The 19,676-nt window shown below is 33.5% G+C and overlaps 1 protein-coding gene across 1 annotated transcript in view; it reads left to right on the forward strand.

Annotated features, from left to right (window-relative positions):
- LOC133329866 (calcium-binding mitochondrial carrier protein Aralar1) overlaps window positions 1-19,676 on the forward strand; it is a 62,363-nt gene that overhangs the window by 31,080 nt on the left and 11,607 nt on the right. The window contains exon 2 of the mRNA XM_061538327.1: window positions 19,080-19,232. Within this exon, the coding sequence (XP_061394311.1) occupies window positions 19,080-19,232 (153 nt within the window). The remainder of the gene's footprint in view (window positions 1-19,079; window positions 19,233-19,676) is intronic.

Consider the following 19,676-nt stretch of genomic DNA (forward strand, 5'->3'; position numbering starts at 1 on the left):
GAAATCCAAATGAATTTTTTTTGTAGCAAAAAAGTTGTTGTTTGTCTGTGTAAATAGGTGGCTTAATCGACATATTTACATACATACTTGTATATAACTATGTTGTATATAAATGTACATAAGTAGGAAAGCGTGCAGTTTAGATGAGTACGACCCCCTGACTAGTGACGCAGTTGCCACCAACTGCTGCAATCACACTTGCTTTTGTACCCAGCAAAAGTTCTCTAATGGGTTAATAAGGCGATTTATTTGCTGTCGGTCGGTCGGTGGGTCGGTCTGTTTGTGTGTGGATCACGTTGCTTTTTCCAGTACAGTGTCAAAAAGCAACATTGCATGAAACACAGAGAATACAACAGAACGTGCAAAAAACGGCGGGTGCTTGTTAAAAGTAAAACACAAGTGCTCTTCATGAAATAAGTTTGCCTACATACAAGTGTAAGTCAGGCAATCATTCGCGTTGTAGTTTTTTTGTAGCTTTTTTATTTAAACGCACTACGGAACTCAGCTGATGTTGAATGATGGTGATGATGACGAAGTGAATATAGCTTGAGAAAAAGGAAATTACATTTTAACAAAATGTGACATAAAATGTAAATAAATAGTAATAGAATGTGGGAACGCCCACAAGTCGCGTTAATATGCAACTTTTATGGGTCTTCTAAAAGTGGGTGGTTTCTATGGATATATGTAATGTCAATTGCGGGTATCCTTCTAATAATATTCCATAAAAAACGACTTGTAATCGTCTTCTATAATTCAAATGTATCCAAGGTCGTGCGCAGATAAAGATCCTGTGTTGAGTGTTCTATAAATTTGAATCTCCAGTAAACTGAAGCTCTCCTTCAAGTCTTCTACTAGAACCAAACCAAATACCAATCATCCAAATTGAAACATTCAGAAGAGGCAAGACCGGAAAAAGTACGTTTTTTCGACTGTAATGGCGTGGTGCATCATGAAAATCTTCTGGATGGAATGCTAACTTGAACTTGGTCCAAACACTGTTTTCAAAGTCAGCGGTGCCCCCCTAACTTTTTCCTCTTTCCAGAACAGAATTGTAAGTTTGAGGAGATAAAATAACAATTGAAACCGATGTCGTTGGTTATATCATAAACACATTTCAGAAGTGTTTCAAGGATTCGAAAAAAAAACTCTGGGATATGTGTATTAAATTCAGTGTTGCCAACTTAGAACCTTTAGTTCAAAATTTAGCACTTTTCAAACTCGTTTAGCACCAAATCGATATAGCACCTAGCATATTATTTGGCATTTGTATTTTTTTGATTTCAGTGTGATTTTCCAATGTTGTCAGTAAATTTGCGAACAAGTAAAAAACGCGACTAGGCCGAACTTTTTGTACCCTGCACCATCTGGTGTATATTAAAAATGTTACATAATAAATGTCGGTGAAAAAAAGGTTCTAAAACCTTAAACGTACGCAAATAGGAACGTACGAAATTTTGTATGAAGGATATGTCCAAACATAATCCTATGTAGGGCTATGTGCATACATTAACCTCGATTGTTAACTTTCTGCACATGTATCAGCCTCCAAAAACGTGCAATGTGAAATTAGAATCAGTTCGAATAAAAACGTGTCAGACGTTTCCAAAATGCCCACTCTATGGGGACTACTCCAAAACATGGCCCCATATTGATAGGGAGATTTTCTACCCCATGAGAATACAAAATATCAGCAGAACTGGGAATTAATGAAAAAAGGTCGGTGAATATGTAAGGGTAAATTGGTCCTGGGGGCAATAAATTCGCGGAATATAAATTCCAATACAGTTAATGGCTGTAGATGAGATCCACAAAGAAAACAATGAACAGGGGGTTCCGAATGGAGCTGGTGCTTTCTAGCAGATCCAGCCTGACTATTTTGCAAAAACAAAATACAAATGGTATCCCAAATAAACCGCCAACACTACTGAAGATACACATTATGCTGATTACTCTAACCTCCTATTGTTCTTCTACAGGTGTAAGACTTTCTTTGCGGCTTATATAAGATGATTTTTATAGACAAAAAATTTTAAGTAAAACCTTAATTAGGTAAAAAATTAATTAGGTTACAATTTAGCAAAAAATATGTCCTATGCGGTGTATCGCACATAATATTAGCTCTTATCTCAGTTTTTATTTTTTATCCTGATATCCAGTATGACCAAAGGCTTTCGAATGGTTCGGCGGCTTACTTCTTACTTCTTGCTCGCACCCTGTAGCCTAACCTAACCTCCTATTGACGAAATGCATTATTTGCATCATCTATTGGCTTTGATCGGGCCTAATTTCTTGTACCCTCCATCCACTCTTTTTGGTACCTTCTCCAAAAAATGGTCAAAATTGTGCAAAAAAATAATTTTATAATATCATGCGAACGGACTAACCGATTCAAACGAAACTTTGTTAAACCTATTATCATTGACAAGCCTAGAGCACTCCTTCTTTTACCTCCACCACAAATGGTCAACGTTTTTAATATTTATATATACAATATCAGGCGAATGAAATGTCCGATTTGAACCGACTTCTTCTTTGTTACAGCCCTCAACGGTACAACTTTTTTTTAGAATTTCGGTATGTTCAAGGTCCTAGCCCAATTTTCCAATCTGAGAATCTACAATTTGACATTGTACCTATATAGCATTCCAGGCCGATTTTAAGTGTTTTGAATGTTCATCTCATAGTAGAGGCTATACATTTTTTGGTCCAGCCAAAATTAGCTAGGACTTTCTAATTTCTTATTCATAATCGAATTAGAATTACATGTGTCACTATATGACCTCTTATTCTTACCACACGGTCCCAAAATAGAAAAAAAAACATTTGCGTTTTTTTTTTTCTATAAATGTCTGTAAGGAACGCATAGGATTAGGTGACTTGATATTTAGATAACATGCTAAAACATGGACCTATGTTGAACAATTTCTGTAATAATGTTTTTTATTCTCTTGGAAACCAAAATGCCCAATTTCAGCCACTTAGGAACTTCAGAATACCTAAAATGGGGTATTGAATAGGGCTATGTAAAAATATGGACTCAGAGTATGTCCATGAACTTGAAATTACCGAAAATGGTCAGGACCTGTATATGGGGATTATGTCAAAAAATTCAGCTATATCGAAAGTTATCTGCTATTATTTCCTCTGCATGTAAAATGGGACAAGTTTTTTTCAGTGCCAAACATCCTCAAATATTTACAATATCGTGACTTCAAAAAACTGGCAGACAAGAATATATGGGGTCGATCTCCGTCAAATATGTCGAAGCTTTTCAAACGGACCGACAAATTACACTCCACATTATGGTGATTGGTATAAAATATACGATTGTTCTAGAGAAATTCGGTTCTTCCAAAGATACAAACCTTATTGTTCTACTTTATATGTGTACTTTACAGGTATAAACCTTTTCAACAATCTTACTATTTATGGAAGAAGATTTACGATCAATCATCCTTGTCTAAGGATAGGAGACATCCTATATGGCTTCACTAAATAGAAGCTATGGTATGGACCTTTCAGCGATCTTGTATAGCAATAATACCTTCTAACGGTATTCAATTCTTTTTTTCTATGAATTTTACCTTCTATAGACAATATATGTATAGATTGAATGCCTTCTATAATGATATATAAATTAAATGACCTAAAATATGTTCGATTCCGTTTTTTAAATAATCCAACTATTTAAAAACTTTGTTAAACGCACAACTTTATCTCATCCTTGACCTTGTTAAATTATTTAAAATATTTTAATTATTTCCATCCCATAGTCCTGAATGCTACCAACAATAACAAACAAACACAAAGTTGTTATTATTCAACTTTAATACAAATTCTGCGTTTCTTTTCACAAGCCTCAAAATAAATAATTAATTTGCAACCGGCATGCAAGGTAAAAAATAAAATAAAAACCACTGCAATCTGTCGGTGGCATTTTCATAAATAAATGTCAGTATCTCTTCTTTATGTCGAATTTAAGGCAGCAATCGTTCAGGTTCAGTTATTTTGTCGACATCGGAATGCCACAGCACCACCGGTAAAACTGATGGCACACAAAACTTCTATGACCTTTACATTGAAATTCACTCAGTTGTGAGGAAATTTATAATTTATGGAAAAGTTGGAAAAAATATGGGGACAAAAAAAATATCGAAATAAAAACAGGAGACAAATGTAGGGAAACTCCAAGCAAAGGACATGAAAATGCCGTTTTTCAAAATGACATACATGCACGAAAAAATCCGTATAGTTATTTGCTCTACATAAATTCTATTTGTATTGTGAAAAAGTGTAAAATGAAAAATGTTGTTTGCTGTCGTTTTATTTTTTGCTTCGTTTGCCAGATATATGTAAACAAAACAAAATTTTTGTTGGCATTGGTGTGGCAAATAGGAAATTGTTTGAGTGAGCACAAGGTAAACTACCACCTGCTGTAAGGAAGAAGGGCGAGAATACACAAAACAAAAAGAAAAATCAACAACATTGCATGTGGTCTCTGCGAACCAACCTACAGCCAGATACCAACCCATTACATCAAGAAGAACAACATGACAACCGAACCATGGTGGCGTATGATTTTTAAGAGCTGCAAGTCAATTTCTTTTCAGTTTTTGGCGAATGACATCTATAAAAAAGCGATGTCATAAAACGAAAAAAAGCACGTTTTAGATCACAATTGAGATATGAATGGGTGGACAGGAACAGTGGGTATTTAAGATTTCGACCTAGAACATTTTTTTTGTTGATCATAAAAACTTTATTAAGTTTTTGATCTATATGTATTTTATTAATTGGTCTTTAGTAGTTCTTATATCTGTTGAGGTATTACTTAAGATCTGTCATTTATAGAAATTGAGGTTCTATCTATAAAAAACCTATCATATGCCACGAAAATGTATTCATATATAGAATAAGTTCATATATAGAACCCTATTAAAGGCTTTAAACATATAGAAAACCTGTAGAGGGGCTTCTATATGTAGAATGTATTCTATCTATAGAAGACCTAAATGATGTATTTTACATATGCAATTTTTAAGACCTCTAGAAGGTATTCAGTTTTATTCAATATGGAAGATCTATCTATAAAAGACCCACACGAATTATTCTATCTCTAAAGGACTTATGTATTAGGTTGGGGAAAAAGAAATCCATTGTGAAAATGTCGATAAAATTGGAGAAATTATCGAAGTTGACTAGCATTTTAGCAGTCGTAACATCGCCCAGGACCTAAAAATCAACAATAAAACTGTTTAAAACCATTTACACAAAGCTGGATTCAAAAAAGCTCGATTTTTGGGTGCCACACCAATTAACAGAAAAACCAAAAAGTTCAAAGTTCAAAAGTGGGGAGACTATATGATACCCTTCACCACTTCGGGTACATACAAGAGATGTTCATATGTGCAGTATCCTTTTGATAGAATAGACATAGCATCTTTGGAGGACCATTGAAATGGAATCGGACGAAATTAACTGCGTACATAGATATTTGAACTAAATTAAAACAACCCATACACATACCAATCTGAAAATTGAATGTCAATGCTCCATTTACACAAAATCGGACGAAACTGTATATGGATGCTATATCTAAATATGAACCGATTTCAACAAAACTTCGCATACGTCAATCTGGACCTAATTCAGTACACTGTACAAACTTTTGCCTTAATCGGACAAATATTAGCAGTAGGTGCTTCATTTACATAAAATGGGATGAAAATATATATGGAAGCTATATCTATATCTTGACCGATTCCAACAAAACTTCGCATACATCAATCTGGACTTAATCCAGTACTTTGTGCAAAATTTTGTCTCGATCGGACCAATATTAGCAGTATGGTGCTCCATTTACATAAAATCGGACGAAACTATATTTGGGAGCTATATCTAAATCTGAACCGATTTCAAAAACACTTGGCATACATTAATCTAGATCTAATTCAGTACTATGTGCAAAATGTTGTCTCAATCGGACAAACATTGACAGCATCGTGCACCATTTACATAAAATCGGACGAAACTATATAGGGAAGCTATATCTAAATCTGAACCGATTTCAATAAAACGTGACATACATCAATCTAGACCTAATTCAGTACACTGTGTAAAATTTTGTCTTAATCGGACCCATATTGGGAGTTTGGTGCACCATTTACATAAAATTGGGCGAAACTTCGTCCAAATCGGATCATAAATGCGGTCTGTACTTTGTTCGCAAAAATACATAGACGGACGCACAAACATGAATAAATCGACTCAGAATGTGATTATATGCATATTCTCAAAAGGAACCATAGGTTTATCTCGATTCCTTTTTCCTGTTACAAAAATATGCACAAAGACACAATACCCTGTACCATAGTGTGGTGAAGGGTATAAATAGGATGGATCGAATTTCCATCCACCCATTTTTAAACGAATGGTGACTGGATATGAGAAATGGGTCACATACGATAACCCTCTGCGAAAATGATCGTGGTCAAAGATCAGTGAAGCACCTCAAACGGCGGCCAAACCAGGGCTAACGGTCAGGAAATTCTGCTATGCATTTGGTGGGACTATCAACTGTCAACAACTGGACCGTTTGAAGACTCCAATTGGCCAGAAACGGCCAGAATTGGCCAACAGGAGAGGTGTCATGTTCCACTAGGACAACGCTAGGCCACACACATCTACAGTGACTCGCCAGAAATTTCGGGAGCTTGTTTGGGAAGTTTTAATGCATCCGCCATACAGTGCGGACTTGGCACCAAGCGATTATCATATTTTTCTTTCATTGCAAAAATTTTTTAATGATAAAAAATTGGTATCTAGGGAGGATTGTGAAAATCGATTACTGGAGTTTTTGAAAATAAAATGACAACAAATCATACCAGAAAACAGTGCAAATCGGACATTCCGATCAATGTTAAATGAAGTCCTATAGTTCATATAAAAATAATGGATTTCTTTTTTCCCAACCTAATATAACATTTTTACATAGTTCTATCTATTCCTTACTAGTCCCGATAAAACCAGTTAGCGGAGCAGTGCGAGGGCAATTCGGAAAGTTCTTAGCCTAGCACAAAAAGCGCGGTAAAAAAATGAGGTGTTTTAGGAACTTCCATTTCTGTTATGAACACATTTTAAATTTTGTTTCAATCTGGCAACTCCATCATATAGAAACAGGTGTTCTGTATGATGGAGTTGAGATGGGGGGTCATAGGAGAAAACTCATGTTATGATAGAACATACCGCAAAAGACATGAGAAAATTACCTAATAATGGGTTAATACCAAAACGGGGATCAATATTGATAATTTTTGGTAGCGAGATTTGACAGCCTATGAGAATAAAAAATACAAAACTACTTGGGTCGAGATTAATAATTTTTAGTAATGGGTGTATATCAAAGCCCCAAAATTGCGAATAACGGGGAATGTGGGTACCGTTATATGGGTGTAATTTTTTGCACGGAGATGTTTTATACAATGACAACCCAAAATACCAAATTACAGCAAATTCGGTTGGGAAACGTGCCCAAAATCAAAATATACGGAATATTGGGCAAGGGGTACCGCAGAAATTTGGGTCTATATTAATCAAATTTTGCTGCAGATATGTCTAATACAATGAGATTCCAAAATACCAAATTACAAACAAATCGTTTGAAAAACGTGTGCAAAATCCCCAATATACCGAATATTGGGGGTACCGTTATCTGGGAGGTACAACAAAACGTGGACTGATATATCCCATTTGCAATACCATACATCCTGGAAGTCCTAGAACTATGAGAGCTATATCTTAAATATTGCCATACCTATCCTGATTTCAACAGACGGACATGTGTAAATCGACATAGAATTTTATTCTGATCAAAAATATATACTTTTTGGGGTCTCCGGTGAATATTTCGAGGTGTTTGCAAATGGTAGTACAAATTTAATATGCACTCCACGTTATAGTAGGGGGGAAAATTACCTTCTAGAAATATGTTGTGAATGGGATGTGTTTACAGCTCTTTTTGTCGTTCTCCCCCACTGTGCCTTATAAATGCTAGTTTTGTTGAATCTCTGAATGAATATAATTTTTTATGATTCCAAAAATTTCTCCACCGCACAGATTGTTGTGTAAATGTTTGCCATAGATAAAATCTACAGGGCAGGAGGCCAAACACCCCTAAGTACAAATGAACTACTATATAGCGAGACAAAATGTTGGCATTAGTTTTGTGAACGCCAAATTTTGTTTACTTCGCCCCGCACACACATTGAAGGTCGTTTTGATTATCGTCACCAAAACGTAAAGTTTGCATGCGAAAATAAAAATTCATTCGCAATTTCATTCTTAGTCATTTTTCGCCCGCACATTAAAACAAATAATAACGAAATACTAAATTACGACGACGCAAGACTATGTGGTGTGAACGGCGGCAATGGATAATGAAATAATTTTGAAAGCATGTAAATATGTTTTCGAGATATAATTTCTTTATGGGAAAAAATACGAATAAGTAATAGGGCAAAATATTGAAATCATGCATCAGGGAGTGAAATTAATATTCCTGTGGTATATATTCAATACTTCAGCTATGTTCTTTGAATGTGACATTTTTCCTTTTATTAAATATTTGAATATATATTTGCCATTTTATGGTTAAATAAAAAATCACCAAACAAAATAATTTCCATTTAATTGGAGAAAAAATAAAAACTATTTGAACAATAAATTATATTTAAATAGCATTTATAACAACAAAAAAATGAACAATCGACGATTTCATTTATTTTAAATGCTAATCCATTATAATTGTTTTCGTTCGATTTTCTAACTTGATTGCAGATAGACATAGACATGAAATTTCCAATTGACGTCATTTGAAATTATCACACGATTCACGATTTGTAAATACCAATTACAAAGTCAATACATCCAATGCCGACGGACGTTATTTACAGCAGGCAACAACTCATCATATCAGGGGTTGTTGTATCTCCTCCAAGATGTGAATTGGTGGCGGTGGTGTTCTAAATAAAAAACAAAATATTAATAAAATCTGAAATTGTAAACAGCAGAATAATATTTTTCCACTTTTTGTAACACGCTTGAAAAACAACATCATCACGGGCATGGATGCATTGACATAGAAATCGAATTAAAAACAACATGTTGATTAAAAGTTCGACAATAACAACAACAACAGCCGCAGTTATTTGCTGGGGGTAGTAACAGCTGATAATCAATGGATGAACGCGGTTACTAAGCATGTGATTACGAGTGATGTCTGTTTTTGCTTTTGCAATCAATATTAATCCACGAATGAAGAAAAAATATGTAATTATTATGAAATACCTTTTTCCGCAGTATTCAATATAAAATAATGTTCAAGGGAGAAAATATGAGAAAATTAGTGAAATACTTCATGGTATTAGATATAACTGAGGGCATGCTTGTCTGCATGTTTGAATCTTCTACCTTTGTCCGTCTATCAATTTATTATGGCACACAAAGTTGGAACGCATTTATGATCCGAATGAAACGTGTAAAAATCGGTATAGATTTATATACAGTTCCCTTATATAGCAAAGTCCCAATGTTTTGTCCGATTGCGGCAAATGTACCAAATGAAGTTCATTGAGTTTTGATGAAATCAGTAAGGAATCCATTATATTTTCGGCAGATGGCTGTACAGATAGATTTCTTGTAAAGTATCGATCAAACAATTGGCTCTTGGAAGGATGGCGTTCCGAAGCAAACAAATTTGTTTGCTGCATTCAGTTGTGAGTTACAGGGTGTTAAAAATGGAAGTGAACAAAGGGAAAATTCCGTACATTTGACAGTTTTTCTTTGACAAAGTCGAAAATGCAAGCCAAGCGGCTAAACTTGTGAATGGTGTTTATGGTTCCGATACTGTTACATCCAATTATGTGCAATTTTGGTTTCGTAGATTCCCCTTCAGGAATTTTTGATGTTAAAGATGCACCTCCCAATCGAAGTTGACCGGCATGTTAGTCGTAACATCTCCCAAGAGCTAAAAATCGAGCATAAAACTATCTTTAACTATCTTTAACTCACAATTGACCAGAAACGGCCAGAATTGGCCAACAGGAGAGGTATCGTGTTCCACCAGGACAACGCTAGGCCGCACACATCTACAGTGACTCGCCAGAAACTTCGGGAGCTTGATTGGGAAGTTTTAATGCATCCGCCATACAGTCCGGAATTGGCACTATGCGATTATCATATTTTTCTTGCATTGCAAAATTTCTTTAATGATAAACCAGTGAGCGGAGCAGTATAGTCGGATGGGCCGACCATATGATACCCTACACAACTTCTACGAAAAACTAACCTTGTGTGGTTCTATATTCCGATCTTGGGCAATATTTGCACTCTCTTGACCTTCACCGTGGGTTGTGTTGTTATTCGGCTTTCAGTTGTGGCCTATAGATCGACTCGAAAAAAAAAAAACACAAAACATTAAGTTTTCGGTCCATTTTATCCCAATATTTTTATCTGACGATCACCGAAAAATATAGGCGTTGTCCTCGACCATACCTGGATCCTCATGAAAAATTTCAAAGCGATCAGCGCTATATTTTCGACCTCTAGGGTGGTAATGAGTTACTAAATAATATTTGAATACGTAATCACCAGTAAATATTTAAGTGTAACTCCCACATCCGAGTACATACGACAATGACAATATATTGTCAACTTCGTGGGCCTAATGTTGCATATTTGGCCCAAATCGGACATTCCGAAGTCCTAAAGTTCATAGAAAAATAATGAATTTCTTTTTCCCCAACTTTATATATTTTCGACCGATTTCAGCTAAAAGATGTACCAGATGCCCAAAGATTGCCCTATTGATAGACACATTGCCCTAGATAGAAATAGACACATGATTCCTTTTGAGAATATGCATAGAATCGCTTTCTGAGTCGATATATGCATGTCCGTCTGTCCATGTTAAATTGTGAACAAAGTACAGGTCGTATGATCCGAATTGGATGAAATTTGGCACACCTCATTCATTTGGCCCAAGGACGAACCCTATCGAAATCGGTTCAGATTTAGATATAGCTCCCATATATATATATATATATATATTCGTCTGATTTTATGTAAATGGAGCACCAAAGATGTACACGAGATTTAGTATAGCATACGGAATTAAATCTAAAATTGATTTGTGCTAATTTTCGGTTTCGATTTAGATATATATTTTTTGTCCGATTTTATATAAATAGTTTACCAAAGTCCCTTATATTTATTAGATTTGCCATAGCATACTGAATTGAGTCTAGAAAAAATTTTGTGAATATATGTAGGTTCAGTCTAGAATGATGTGTGCTAAGTTTCGTGAAAATTGGTTCATATTGAGATATATATTTTTCGGATTATATGTAAATTGTGCACCAAACGCAAAGGTTTGTCCGATTGACATGACGTCTTGAAATTGGTGCAGATGCAGACATAGCTTTCATACATATTTTGAGCAATGATTTAAATCGATTAACATAAATGTGTCCCATTGTATGCATACGACTCTATATATGCCCGAATGAAATGAAATTTAGCATAGGTTGCAGAAAATCATGTGTATGAATTGGTGTTAGCCGGGTCACTTATAGATAAAGATCACATATTTAAGTTCAATTTCTGTTAGCATACATATGTAGAATATACCTTTAGTGGTGAAGGGTATCATATAGTCAGCCCAGATCGATTTTACTACTTTCCTTACTGGTTAACAATGAATATAATATATATTGGGAACTAATCGTTATCCGACAACTTCGATTCCACTCTATAGTCTATCATTATTACAAACATGTTTAACAAACAACATATTTATAATGCTGTAATTACCAGTATCTTCTTAATTTACTGTCATGACTAGCTTATGGTGCATTACTTAATACATTTTTTATATTTAATTTGAAAAATATTTATTGATAATTTTGTTATATGTATTTAAACATACATTTTATTAATTGACTTAGTCACAATTTACTTTAGAATCATATGCTGTGTTTTTCTTTATCTTTTACTCTCTCGCTCTCTCATTTCGAAAACACCGGTAGTTGAATAAATTTCAACGTATACAATAGATCCCATAACAAACAATCAAATATCCAATAAAAACAAAACTTAATTGCCTTATATGTGGGCTCCACAATGTGGGGATAAACGAATACACAAGAGAAAAGAGAAGAAACAGAACGCCAAAACACTCTCAGATGATGCAACTTTATGGGGATTTTTCGCATTGCTAATTATAAAATAATGCTGGGCAACCATGGGAACTGGTGCCCTTGAGTACATGTATCAATAAGCTCGTTCTCTGCTTTCTCTTTTTGTTAGACATTTCATATGGCGGTTTTTCCTTTACTCTCCTCTCTTTTCACACCTCTATTATAAAAAAACTATAAACAAAAGAGAAAACCCAAAATATTATAGTTGATCAACAAACCAAACATGTTATTCGGATTGAGAAGTGAGAAAAAGTAGAGAATATAGTATTTAATAAATACAAAAACAGTAGACGAGGTATTCAACACCGGTTAGATGACATTGGGTGTAAATAATAGATAAATACAATTCTCGGTAATAAGGAGTAATAATATACATTTTGTTTTTTTTTTTTTAATTGGGATAGAAACAGGCACCAAAAATATATATATTTATTGTTGAACTAAAATAATTTATGCAGTCTATAGAGACATGTCGATTTTCGATTACGAACTTTATACACACTTTATTAGAGGAACTTCGTGTAATGCGGAAAACCATATTCTTTTTTTGATATTGTATGCGTAACAATGGTAAAAAATAACAAATTGTTTCCACACCATAGTATATATTTTGTCTAAATATATTCCAGGCCAAATATTATATATCGTTTGCTAAAATGCAAAAAGGCGTAACTAACAAAAGCATAATTATGTAGGAGAAGCAAAAAACAGTTTTGAATGAAAACTATAAACATGTCATGTGAAATGAAAAAGTATGCCCGGCAGGGTGATATTGCATATGACGAATAATAGACTATAATTTTTTTAACAAATTTAGTTATTTAGTTTAATGGCAGTCATAACAATTAAGTAAAAACGTGAATTTTTTGTTAGTTACGCCTTTTTGCATTTATCAAATAAACCCACTTGTAGTTACGTCTTTTGGTTTTTTGTTAATAGAAGCTCCTTTTTTGACCCCATTTAAAACAAACTCAAAACATCGAAATAAGTAACTTGGGGGGTAATGTAGACCAGAATATTCTTAAAAAGCAAGTTGTGGTCTGCCTATGATAAATTTATATTTATTTGACTTTCATTTCTATTTATTTGGATCTTGACTGCACTAATATATGGATTTATGTTTTGCAGAAGCCCAATTTAAGGGTACAGCGGCATCGCGGTATTTTGGAGGCCCTAGCTTCATTATCCAACCGAGAAATCTGTAATTTCGCATATCGAGGTTTCAGAGGGTAAAATAACTCCTCGCAGAATTTTTTTTAATATAGGCCCATTGTTCGAACTAGTCCCCATGAAAATTTCCCCGTTTTTTTTATAGTGGTCCACATTACCCGACCTTTAAGTTTTTTTTTTTAATTAATAATAATTTTCGGCTTAAAAATTAAATAAAACTTAAAACTCATCAAGTGTAATTACAACAAAACCTACATTTTTGTTGTGAAAAATAAATACGTATATAATAATTTGAGAAAAACAAATTGTTTGACTCTTGTGCTAAACAAGTTTTTAAATCACAGAATTCAATCAGAGCTTGACACAATTTTCAACATTGCAATTATGCATTCTAAATCATATTAGATGTTTGCTTTCACTTATTAGGAGAACGTATATCACATTAGACGCATAGTAAGCGCTGTCCGGCTGTCGACAAATTTCACGCTTTGGTCGGGAAAGTAGATGTTAGAAGATACAGTAACTTCGGGTAATGTCCACATTACAGCGTCCGGACAGCGCTTACTCGTACCCCTTCTTCTTAATTCCTAAAAGTCAAGAGGGATTTTTGTGACCAGAAGATGTTGTTGATACGTTCAAAAGCAATGAAGAGGTCTTGATCTTGCTGAGAAAGTTATTTGACAGGGGACGATGTAAATTTGCGTATACCCTCCACCAAGTGGTGTGCATTCAAAATCCCTTAAATCGGTCGGGACGTTTATATGTTATTGCGTTATGTGGTATAAACAAAAAAATTTAAACACTCAAGTTGGAAAACTTTGGTAGGAACTTTACAGAAAACATGTAAAAACGATGATAAGTTGGGAAAAATTTAGTACGAAAATGTGCTATACAATGATAACACAAAATACCAAATTAAAGCCAAAATACCGAATACCGGGGGTACCGTTATATGGGTCGATACCTGAAACTTGGGTCGATATTAATAATTTTTCGTACAGATATGTGTTATTCAATGTAATCCAAAATACCAAATTACAGTCACTTCGGTTGGGAAACCTATCTTAAATCCTAAAATATCGAGTATTGGGGAGTACTGCTATATGGGCACTACGCCGAAACGTGGAACAATATTTGCAATACCAAACATCATAAATGAACAAGCAATGTCTGTGCAAAATTTCAGAGCTCTATCTTAAATATTGCCACAGATATCGTGATTTCAACTGACTGGTATATAATTTTATTCTGGGGTCTCCGGTGAATATTTTGAGGTGTTGCAAACGGAATAGCAAATTTAATTTACACACCTTCTTATGGTGGAGGGTATAATTAAACGGGACAAATATGCCAAATTGCAGCCACTACAATGGGAATATACAACTAAAGCCTTCAAAATACTGACCGCAATATGGACGCTATTGCAAGTTTTTTCTTTATTCTCATTATAATACCAACCTCGTTTGTTGAATTAATTTTATTCATATTTTTATCAGCGTTAGACAAAATGAAGCACCAAGAACGACTTTGTTTAATAATTACGCATAATTTGTTTATTTTTGCATAAAATTTAGTTTGTGTTTTGTCTAATCTACACCTGTTTACATTTTACGATTAGGTTTTCTAAACGCTGAGATTGTTCTCTTTATGTTTTTTTTTCTTTTTAAGAGCATACAAATGTCATACTCACATATATTGTATCATTTAAAAATAAGAGCTAATGAAGTAAGCTCCCCTATGAACAGTTGAGCCCCACAATGGAGAGTAAACAATTAATAAAGAGTGGACAGTAAAAATAAATAGTGTATTGAAATATTTATTCTGCTCCTTATTTGCAAACAAAAAATGTCAATTGTCAATTTAATTCATGTTGTTTTGTTTTTATGCGGCTATTCATTTTTGGGGGGAAAATAAAATGTTTTATCTTGCTTTATTTATTTTATATTCAGTTCCCCTGTTTTTGCGAGAGACAGAGAGAGTAACTAACTATCTGTCATTGAAGAGGTTGTTTGCGGCTTTTTTGTTTGTTTGTTGATTCTCACTCGACTTGGAAGTCTTTTAGTTCTGTGGGTAGAGTTTAGTTCTTAATTTGTCGGTGATGGTGGTGTGGTAAACGAATTCCGTTCGATTTTTTTGTATTTTGCCAAATTTTGATCAATTTTCCACGTGTAACACTTGTTTGAGAGTGCTTTCGCTTTTTTAATTCCAAGAAAATAAATAATAAAGCGCGACTTTATTTTGGAATTAGTGCAAAATAATAATAAAGTGATTTAATAATACTAAGAAGATAATTATTTATTTCAAGTTCTAAAAACATTTTTGTAGTAAAAGATCACAAAATTAGTGTCCACCATGCCATTAAAAAAGGCTCAAAGTGTACGTAATTTATTTATTTGTTGGTTTGTTTGTTACACATGGTTCTTACCTCATGACAATTATTGAAGTCAGCACGCTGATCAATGCATTTTATACACTCACAGAAAATAATGACATTAATTTCATGACAATTAATAAACATTTATAAAAGAAGTTAAAAATGTGTTGTTTTGTAATATTTTTGTGAATTAATAAACATAAAACATATGTTAAACATAATACCAAAGTAACCACAAAATGTTACCACGACTTTCAATATTCCGTATACTCAATTTCAATATTGTAGTAAGGGATAAAACATACCAACAACTCCTCTGAAATATTTGAACAATTAATAAAAGCCATAATTTTCTAGCAAAATCAGCGGCTTAATTCTAGTTTAGTTAAATCGATCAGATTTTTTTTTTTTGACTTTTTCCCCCAGAAAAATGGGTATTATTTTAAAGCTTATGAAAATATCTTTCCCTTGAGTGGTTATTTAAAATCGTTTGAAAGATACTTTAAAAATGGGTTTTGGACACCGATTTTTTTTTTTTTTGAAAAACTTCCTAAAATTTGAACTTGGGTCCATTATAGCCTCTCACAAATCATGAATCAAATGATACACCCTTTCCAAAATGGTGTGATATGTATATCGAACCATCTGTTGTGGATCAAGAGATATGGGCGTTAAAACCCTACAAAATCAAAGAAATTGTGTCGACGAGCCGGTGTTGGTATCTGTCCATAGGAGAACGACTTAAATCCACAACCGAAGGTCCGCCACTTAAAGAAATTATTCTATTTAAAAGGAGATTCTGTCGCGTAGCCGGTGTAGTTATCTGTGCAAAAGAGAAAGTCTTTAAACCCCGGCCGAAGGCCGAAAACTTAAACAACTATTCTATTTACATGGAGATTCTGTCGTGTAGAAAGAATTTACTTGCTTTTGTAGGGTTCTAAGGCCCAAATATTTTGATACACAACATATACAACCACATATTGTCCCATTTTGGAAAGGGCAAAATGTAGTCTATCATTTGAGGGACAAGTTCGACTTTTGGGGAGTTGTTCAAAAAAAATCGGGGTCCAAAACCCAGTTTTTGACAGTATCTCCCAAACGAAGTAACCTTCATATCACCACTTAATTGAAAGGTATTTTAATAATCTTTACCATTATATCAATTTTGTATTTATCGGATTCATAGAACCGGGTATAACCGGGTACATTGTACACGAACTTCCGGGTTGAAAAACCGTAAATATGTACGCCATAGAATGCAAATTTCGCAATTTTTCACGCAAAATTCAGGGTCCAATTGACCCGCTAAATAATGACCGATCTTTATCAAAACAGACATGCTGATTCGTTGGCCCGATCCCCTTCGTAATGTAAAATTTCGCGATGTTCGGGCCATAATTGTCTCTGGATGACAAAAATTAAGTATTTTGTCTTTACCAAAAGCAATAGGGGTCTTCATTGTGCAGATCCCATCCTACATGCAAAATTTCGTCAAGATTGGTCCATAATTGTGGCCTGTATCGTGTTTACAAATTATAATGGACAGACGCACATGTCTAGATAGACTCAGGTAATCGAGATATAACGATCGGTATACATAAAGGTGGGTCTAGGACCAATATTTCGCGGCGTTACAAACTCTTGAGTCTGCACAAAGCTATAATACCCTGACAACATAGTTGTTTATGGTATAAAAATCGATTTTGCAGAAAATGCGTTTTAAATTTTCAATTGACTGACTCCTTTCAAAGGACAGAGGACCTTCTACAACTTCTCAATCATTAACTCAAAAGTCACGATTTTTGACAAATGACAACACCAGCTACGCAATAGATTTTCCTTTCAAATGGATTAGAATGGACTTTAACCTTTCCAAATTGATACCCAAATATATGATATGTTAAAACGTATGAAAAAACAAGGGTCACAGTTTTTGTAATTTGGTATATCTGGTTAATGGGAGACAGACAATGATCAGTGTATGCCCTAACCAGGTCTGCCATATTTGCTGAGTTATCGGGATTTTGATAAGTTTTTACACTAAAAATGGGAAATGCCGATTTTATCCTCAGAATTGACGATTTTTCAACAATCGACACAAATTGTCTAAGTTTTTTTATTTAATACGGCATTAACTTACAAATATGTGAACATGATGGGTTTAAATCATTATAAGAAGAGGAAAAAATATTTTCTAGATATTTGTAAAGAATTTTATTTTAGAAACTGAAAGCCAATCTTTAGAATCCGGGTTTCGGGAGTTATGCTTTTTGAATTTTGAAGAAATTTTTGAAATTGCTGAAGTTAACTTGAAGATTTTTTGGAAAAACATATCCGAAATTAAGCGTCAGCTTTTTCCAGTTGTGTCTAAATTTGTACAAATAATCAGCAAATGTGGAACGAATTTTTAGTCAGATAAACCATAACAAAACAAAAATTGGAAGCTCACTTGATAATGATTAATTGGAAGGGATTCTTTGTTCTAAATATTACCTCAAACTAAATAATTCCAATTGTTTTAATATCAAAATTGATAATGAATTACTAAAAATGTGTAATAAAAACATGTTCTCTGTACATTTAAATCTTAAAAATATCACTAATGTACTTATACTTTATTTAAAAAAATCAAAATTTTAATGTTATTTTTTATACAGAATTGAATTGGTTATGCTTTTTTATTGAAATTTTTTGTTTTGTTATAAGCCAACAAATATGCCCTTATTTGTAAACTATACACTTCCGATTTTTCCCGATTTTTGAATATGTCTTCTTGAGTTCCTAAAACTTCCCTTGAAATATTATAGGGCATTCGTCTAAATTCACGTCATTTAAAAAAAACGTTACTGTTTTTTTCTAAATTTTTTGACCGCGTCCATCAGCTGCAGTCCAGTTCTGTATTTATAGGAGATATTATTACATTCTCTAATTGCAATAATATCCATTATAATTTGTAAACGCCGCAGTATTTATTTCCGCAGTGGTAACCAACTAATATCACAACTTTTTTAATACTATTTTTTATTATTTTTTCTAGACACCCACATATTTAAGAAATCTTTTATTTTTTTTATATATGCCTTGCATTTTTCCTTTTTTTTTTGTTTTATCAATGCACGAACAAATAAAAACTGACGCATACGTTATTTGATAATTAAGCGTTTATTTTTCTCACTTCACAATCTCAGAAACGTTTATCTAATTTATTGATAATATCTACAGACATTATGTTTATTGATAACAATATAATAATTTCAACATTTTTCTATTTTTCACAGGGTCCCTCGTTTTTAAAACGTGCCAACACCGATAAATTACGAGAAGTCTTCCTTAAGTACGCCTCATATCAAAAGAATGGTGAACATTTTATGACCAGTGAGGATTTTGTGCGAAAATTTTTGGGTCTATTCACAGATGTTGCATTTAATGATGTAAGTATTTGCATAAACAAAAATAAATAAACAAAAGAAAAGAAAAAAGAAATACAATTTGTCTGACGAAATCTTATTTAAATGAAAACAATTAGAAACTAACAAAAAAGTAAAAAAACAATAGTTCTTATTTTGGGATTTTAAAATACAAATCACATGCTGTATCAATTTGTTTAAATGGCAGTGGTCCAAATGAAAACGAAAGCGTGTTGATCACACCTCTTTTTGTTTTTATGTTGAATAAATTTAATTTTTATTGGGTAATTAACCCTTTTGAGATATATTTTTTTAAGTTTAGAAAAATAAAAAATATATGTCTTCTATAGATAGTTTAATACGTCATAACATAACACATAAGTAAATGACATGCATTTCCGACTTATAATACATACGTCAGAAACGTAGGAAACCCACCCAAAACCATTAGGTTTTTGACAAAATAGC

The sequence above is a fragment of the Musca vetustissima genome, unplaced genomic scaffold, assembly GCF_032173495.1.
Source record: "Musca vetustissima isolate MV318-11 ecotype Yass unplaced genomic scaffold, APGP_CSIRO_Mvet_v1 utg5835, whole genome shotgun sequence".
Classification (NCBI taxonomy): domain Eukaryota; kingdom Metazoa; phylum Arthropoda; class Insecta; order Diptera; family Muscidae; genus Musca; species Musca vetustissima.